Genomic DNA, 7,710 nt, shown 5'->3' with positions numbered 1-7,710 from the left:
TGCTGCTATGCTTATTTTGGTGCCTCAGATATGTCCAGTTGATGTTTCTCTTTGCTCAGAAGTAGTTGTTTCTAATCATTGTTCTGATGCCAAGTGTGGCAGCCCTCTGGTTTAATAAAGAAAAAAATAAGAAAAAGGAAGAAGAGTGGGAAAAAGCCCTTAAGATAAATGGAACTTTGTTGGGTTTTTTTTTTAGGATATCATTCATTGACTTGGCTGGCAGTGAAAGGGCAGCTGATGCCAGAGACTCAGATCGGCAAACAAAAATGGAAGGAGCAGAAATAAACCGAAGTCTTTTAGCAGTAAGCTACTGTCATATCTGGGGAAGGTTCTGTATTTAATTACTAGCATATGTTTTAGGATAAAAATGAACCACAGAACAATACATGCATGTATTCTATGGAAGGGGAAAAATTACCGAGGTGGTCAGTGTGTCCAGTTTAATTTTTCTCATTACTTGATTATAATTTAAGAAGGAAAAGATCTGGTGATGAAAAGAAAGTATCTTTAATCGATTCTTACAGCCAGACAGGTACACAAAGCATGGAGAATGTTTGGTATAGTATAACAAGTGTCCCATATTTTATATAGAAAGTTTTGTCCCCTTGCTTCCAAAGAACACTGACGTGGAATTGCCACATTTGTTTCATAAAAGCACATCTGTTCCTGCCAGCTATTTTCACCACTTGAATTCAGACTTCTCTTTCAAATCAGGATTAAAGGACTCAAATACTCAAGGTCATAGAAACTAGCAATTCATATGTGGGGAGGAAGGAACAGGAGGAAATGCACTCTTATTGCAAACTGTCTTTTGTAAGTGCCCACAGTTAGGTAAAAAGGGACAAAGAGCTGGGAAATGCTATCTGAGATAAAGCAGAAGTGCCTGTAAGTATAAACTGTACAGGTTTTGCATCTCCTTTAATGCAAACAAACAAAGCTCATGATGACTGGGGACTCCTCTCAGTGAGGCTGAAGGTAACACACCATTGGTGGGTATGGGTCAGTGCACTTGACTGTACTTCTTAGTGTGCTGCAAATAGGAGGTGGCTTGATCTGTTTTGAGACTGTGAAATGTTCGTTTGCACAGAGGCTTTTCCTGCTGTGAAATACGAGCATTCGTACAGGGACAGCCTGTGACGTGAATGTGTTTCTGTACTTCATGTTTTCTTGGATACTTGCTGGTGAATAAATGAGTGGTACAGGGAGTTGGGACCTGCATCGAAAAGAGTCTGATCTTAAAGGTCTTTTCCATCCTAAACAAGTCTATGACTCCTGAGAAATGAGGCTTAACGTAGCCTCACGAAACTCTTTAAAAGAAAATTTGAAATCAGTGTGTGTACATTTTTGGTATTGTGTGAAACAGAAAATACCTGGGCAGTCTACAAATAGTGACTGAATTAACTGCAAAAGGTGTCTTTGGGTAAGTCTGCATGGCCTGCAGAGTGTAAAACCTAGCCCTGCCCTCAATGATCTTAACACTCTCTTTGGGCCTTTAAATGCATGAGGTTTGATGTTTGCTGCTGTTTTTGACTATTCATGTTGGTTTCAAGTGGAAGATACTCAGCCGCTGCAAATGTGACAAGCAGAATAAAAAACTGTAATAATTTGATGTTCTACTTTTACAGGTGCATTTTCAAACAAAATGCTATAGAAGTGAGAAATAAGTGTCATTTTAAGTGGGAGTTTGTAGAATGTTATAAAGCTGTAAATACTTCATGCTATTATCACCATGACAATAGTATAATCTGCTTATTTTTCCTTCAATGTTTGCTCTCAAGGGCTTGTCCCATGGCTATGCAGTCCATTTCTGACAGGTTTAGACAGCATCCAGGCTTGATGTGAAGTGTGATGCTTAAGTCCAGTGGAAACATGGCAAAAGTAGTTGAGTTCTTTGACTTTGAACATGACATCTGTTTCCAAGGCTGATAATAAATCACAGGATCACAGAATTGCTAGGGCAGGAACTGACCTCTGGAGATCATCTAGTCAATCCCCTTGTCAAGGCTGAGTCACCATGAGCAGGTTACACAGGAATGCATCCAGGCTTTCAAATATCTCCAGAGAGGGAAACTCCATGACCTCCCTGGGCAGCCTGTTCCAGTGCTCAATCAAAGGTTGTTTCTTCAGGACTATGGGCAATGTCTATTGATGGTTAATAGTAGTAACAGGATCCAACAAGTTCTGTGAAAGGTGTGGGTGTGGCTAGCTGCTCAGCACTGTTAGCTTTGATGAGAGTGCTGTAGCTGTATCTCCAGAAGTAAATCTGTACGAGATGGAGCTCAGAAGGTTCTGTTCTTAGGGCACACCTGCCTGGAAGCTGCAGTGTGGTCTGGGGTACACACAATCTGGCTTCAGACTAGTTAGCTATGGTGCAGGCAGCAGCAGTGTGAAGCTCTGTGTGTGCTAAATGTGTGTATTTTCCTAGCTTCTTGGGCTTGGTGTAGCCCATGGAGCCATCAGGCAGAGCTGGCTGTGCTCTGTGCTGCGGCCCTGCCCTCACTGGGTGCAGCTGAACCTCTTTTTAAGGACCTGCCGCTGCCTGTGGCAGCAGCACACTGACCTTGCAAGGGAGATCACAGAGCAGGATTCAAAGGAGATGAGGAACATAGGACATTGGTAGGTTAGGTTTGACGGAGTTCAGTTCCTGATTGTTTTTTTTCTGATTTTTTTTTTCCTTTTGGTAGCTAAAGGAATGCATTCGGGCGTTGGATCAGGAACACACACATACTCCTTTCCGGCAAAGCAAATTGACTCAGGTAAAACCAGCAGAAAGGCAAGAGTAGAGGGTGAGGACAAAAATACACAAACAATCAAATAAATAAATAAAGAAGGGGCATAATTCGGTAACTGCCATTAAGCTCTTGAGGAAAAGAGGAAAAGCATAACTTTTGCAAACTTTAATTTTAAAAGGTAATTGTGCATTAAGGCCAACTGCTGTTTTCCCTAGCCAGTGCTGGGGACTGGCATGGAAAAAACCCCACTACTTTCCAGAGTTACCATCCATCTCCACCCAGTCTGCAACAATTATTGTGTCCTCTGTACCATAACAGTCCTGGAATTTCCTTACTTCTAACATCTGCTTTATTCCTCAAAACATCTGGACACCCTTGTGGCACCTGGTGCAAGGGCCTGTTCAGAGCCCTGATTAACATTCATATTCATTTCAAACTGTAAACAAATAATGACAAGACAAATTGAGACAGGAGGACTACATCTAACAGATGGAAAAAACCTAAGACATTACCTCATGTAAAATCTCCTCTGTACACATTGAGAATTTACAGGACACATAAGGGACAAGAATTGCTAATATCCAATTTTTTTCCCCTCCAAACCTAGGTGCTAAAGGATTCTTTCATTGGCAATTCCAAGACATGTATGATAGCCAACGTGTCACCCAGCCACATAGCTACAGAGCATACACTGAACACACTGCGATATGCTGACAGGTAGGTGGTGAAGCTCAATCTTGCCAGGGTGAAAAACACAGAGAAAAAAAGAAATGTATGATGTTTGTCATTATATTTTATTTTGGTTGTATTGAAAATGTTGATTTAGGCAAGAATTGCAGTTTTCACATAGTAAATAAAATCCTTACCTATTCCAGCCCTTGTATTTGGCCTTAAAATTCTCAGAGTCTTGTAAGTACTTACTGATGACACCATTCAGCTCTGTAACTGCAGGATTACTCACCTCAGTAATCAAAATTTTGATTTAGTTTTGTACTTGGGGCCAGTCACTAGTGATGTTCCCCAGGGCTCAATGTTGGAGCCTGTCTTGTTTACCATCTCTGTTGGTGATCTGGACATGGGAATTGCGTGCACCATCAGTAAGCTTGCAGATGTCACTGAGCTGGGTGGGACTGTTGGCCTGCCTGAGGGTAGGAAAGCTCTACAGAGAGACCTGGACAGACTTGATCGGTGGGCTGAGGACAACTGCATGAGGTTCAATAAGGTGAAATGCTGGTCATGCACTTTGGACACAATAACCCCATGCTCCAGGCTTGGGAGTAGTGACTTAAGAACTGTTTGTCAGAAAGGGTCTTGGGAGTGCTGGTTGACAGCAGCTCAATATGAGCCAACAGTGTGCACAGGGGGCCAAGAAGGCCAATGGCATCTTGGCCTGTATCAAGAGTAGTGTAGCCAGCAAGACTAGGAAAGTGATCATCCCCCTGTGCTCAGCATTGGTGAGGCCACACCTCGAGTACTGTGTTCAGTTTTGGTCCCATCATTTTAAGCAGGACATTGAGGTGCTGGAGCGAGTACAGCGAAAGCAATGAGGCTTATAAAAGGTCTAGAACACATTATATGAGGAACGGCTGAGAGAGTTGAGTTTGTTTAGCCTTGAGAAGAGTCAGGTCAGGGGTGAACTCATGGCTCTCTACAACTACCTGAAAGGAGGTTGTAGAGAGGTGTGGGATGGTCTCTTCTGCCATGTCTGCAGCGAGAGGACTGGAGGAAATGCCGAGGCTTATAAAAGGTCTAGAACACATTATATGAGGAACGGCTGAGAGAGTTGAGTTTGTTTAGCCTTGAGAAGAGTCAGGTCAGGGGTGAACTCATGGCTCTCTACAACTACCTGAAAGGAGGTTGTAGAGAGGTGTGGGATGGTCTCTTCTGCCATGTCTGCAGCGAGAGGACTGGAGGAAATGCCCATAAGCTAAGAGAGATTCAGATCAGATTAGATGCTAGGAAAAATGTTTTCACTGTTAGGGTGGTCAGGCATTGGAATAGGTGCCCAGGGAGATGATGGAGTCACCATCCCTGGAAGTGTTTAAGAGGCATCTGGATCTGGCAATGGAAGATATGGTATCGGGTTTAGGTGTTACAGCAGAGTGGCACTTGATGGTCTTAGAGGTCTTCTCCGGCCATGGTGATTCTATGATTCCATGTATTGTCATTCTGCTCATAATGTGTGCAATTCCTTCACCTACCCTCCTGCACAGGGGGAGGTAAAGTGCAGGCTGTGCAAGTGATGCTTAAGGTGCAACAGGAGTCAAGAGGACATCTGACAGTCAAGGAAACTGGGTGATAGGGGAGAGGGTGATATCAGTTAATCAGCATTTCAGAGTTGTGCTGGTGAATCTGATCCAGGAGCAGTGTAGTCCCTATGAGCATCACTTGAGCTAAGGTGCCCCTCTGCAACTACCCTAGAAGCCCTACTTTGTGTCTTGTGGGACTCTGTGATGTGCTGTGGAGTAACACCCCACTGCACTGAAACTGAGGCCATTTTCACTTCATTTGGCCCGTTATGCACTGTTCAGGGGAGCACTTAACAAGACTGCTATAGACCTTTTCAGAATTCAGGCATTTGGCAGAAGAGTTTTGGTACCTGTGTAGGTCACTGGCACAAAACAAATCATGACATTAAATTCAGTATTTAGTCTTAGTATGTGAAAGCATTAGTTTGTTCTGAAGATGCTGTTATTTATCTGAAAGCATGACATCTTCTAAATCCAACCTCTTTTCCAGGGTCAAAGAGCTGAAGAAAGGGATGACCTGTTCCACTCCTGTCACAAAGAGGCGTCGCAGAGCTGGAAATGTATCCTCAAAACGTGTCCAAAGCCATCTCTCTTTTCCACCTGGGGAAAAGAGCTCTCCAAAGAAAGTGAAGCTAGGCCTACAGCATCCCTCAAATGCTACAAAAACAAAGACATGTCCTGCAGCACTCCAGCCACCCGGTGTCCCTCTTACCTCTACCCCCAAGGGAATCAACAAAGGACATGCCTACAAAGGAAATACCAGCACACCCTGCTTCCACACCAGCCCAGTTAACGAAGTCCTACGAATAGCTCATCCCCTGAAGAAGAAAACTGATGATCTATTCCCCCACTCTGAAAAGAACCCATCTGTGAAGGATTTCATGGGCAAAAGTGCTGCCACAGCAGAAACAAAAGAGAGTGGCCAGAGAGACAAATATATGCAAGACAGACCTGCCCAGTGCCTGAAAGTCCAGACGGTGCAACCTGTTCAGAAACTGCTTGTTTCTAGAAGTGATATTTCCCTAGGAGATGAAAATCTGCTCTCTGACAGCAAACAGGAATGGGGAAATACTTCTGCTAAACAATGTGTTGAAGACTTGACATATCCGCCTACATTTCAGAAGAAAAGGGAAGAGCATTTACGCTTTTATCATCAGCAGTTTCAGCAGCCACCTATTCTACAGCAAAAACTAAACTATCAGCCCCTTGAGAGGTTTTTAATGCAGCACAAGCCTGAGGAGTTTCAAGTGGAGCAGGAGCTGGGCCTTACTCCCACACAAGTGCAGAGCAAAAAGGGGATGCAGCTGGAAGATCTGGATGACAGTGATTTCAGTGAAGATTCTATCTCTTCTGTCTGTAGTCAAAAGAGTGTGCAAAGAGGAAAGACCAACAAGTGCACTCAGCATTCATTTTTCCTTCATGAAAGAGAACGAGGAACTGACAAAGAGCAAGAAGGCCAAAAGCAAGAGTATTTATTTTTGAAATATGCAATGCCTATGCCAGAGCATGAACTAGATGACAGCTGTAAATGCAGTGAGGGCAGCTCAAAGGCAGAGGAATCCATTAGAAATGCAGGCTGCAGCAAAACTCCAGCAGACTGGAACTACAGCTCAACTACTGAGTCGTCTCCAGGCAATACTGCAAAAAAACCATACTGCCTACAGGAAGATCCTGCTTGTAGCTGGAAAAATGGCAAAGATTTCTTAGCTGATCACAAAGAATACAAGTCCAAGCACAGACGTCTTGTTTACTCCAGTGAAGCCACCTTAACTCCAGAAAAGGATGCTTCAAACCCATATGTATCTCCTATATTGAAATCTGAAACTCCAGAGTGCCAAGACATTGATGTTCAGCGTGAGAAGGAAGAATCCACTTGGGATAAACAGGCTGCCCTTGCAGGAGATGTAAAATGGAAAGCTCGAAAAAATGGACTTAACCACGGTATGTCTTCCAGTTGTTCCTCTGAATTCAGTTCTGAGCTAATGGCCTCCCTCCTGGTGTCCCCTCTTAGCTATGATGAAACAGCTGACACAGAGCAAGTGTGTCCTGACCAAGAGAAGTCCCCCCATGAGAAGCATATGCCAGACAGGGACACACATGGCTCCCAGGACAGGAGCAAGGAAGAGGGCTGGCAGTGCACGAGGAGCAGAGCTCTGACAGACAGCATGCTGGAGCTGAGGGAGAAATTCCTTCATGGGGGAAGACACTGCTCCCTGCTGTGTTCCGCCCCCCCCCCCTGCCTGCTGCCATGTGAAGCAGTGCTGCTGCCTCCGGGGCTTGGGGTCGTCAAAACCGGGAGTCAGTCACAGTTATGGGTGTGACCTGACAGACACATCCGCAGCTGGATCAGTGGGCTCCAGCGGGGAGAAAGGGCGGGGAGTATTTCGCGGTGACTCCACGTGCAAGAAATGTGCAGGTGGCAGACAGTGTGGTGCTGACGTTAAAGGTAATGCTGGTAATTCAGGAAAATCTAACTCAGGTCAAGGACCCAGTGTGGCGCCCATGGCTGAGGAATTGAGTGCTGGAACACCTGAAAAGGGCTGTGGTTCAGATGCACTGTGCAGTCGCAGTGTGGGACACACAGATCATGCAGCCTGGTCCCCCGCTAAGGAGAGCAGCCTGGTCTTGCAGTCCAAGCCAGGACTGAGGAATGAAGACCTCACTCATTCTGAAGACCCTGCAAAGAGCCCCTCATGCATGTACAGCAGCAGCTCTCCAAGTGCTACATC

General features: G+C 44.8%; 1 protein-coding gene across 1 annotated transcript in view; it reads left to right on the top strand.

Annotated features, from left to right (window-relative positions):
• The window catches only part of LOC103802061 (kinesin-like protein KIF24), a gene marked incomplete at its 5' end in the record, with an annotated part of 12,171 nt that overhangs the window by 1,578 nt on the left and 2,883 nt on the right, over positions 1-7,710 (top strand). The window contains 5 exon segments of the mRNA XM_009074503.1: positions 197-302; positions 2,685-2,756; positions 3,340-3,449; positions 5,472-7,211; positions 7,213-7,680. Coding sequence (XP_009072751.1) covers positions 197-302; positions 2,685-2,756; positions 3,340-3,449; positions 5,472-7,211; positions 7,213-7,680 — 2,496 coding nt within the window.

This window comes from Acanthisitta chloris, unplaced genomic scaffold (genome assembly GCF_000695815.1).
Source record: "Acanthisitta chloris isolate BGI_N310 unplaced genomic scaffold, ASM69581v1 scaffold20025, whole genome shotgun sequence".
Lineage (NCBI taxonomy): Eukaryota > Metazoa > Chordata > Aves > Passeriformes > Acanthisittidae > Acanthisitta > Acanthisitta chloris.
This window is presented reverse-complemented; position numbering and strand designations above follow the sequence as displayed.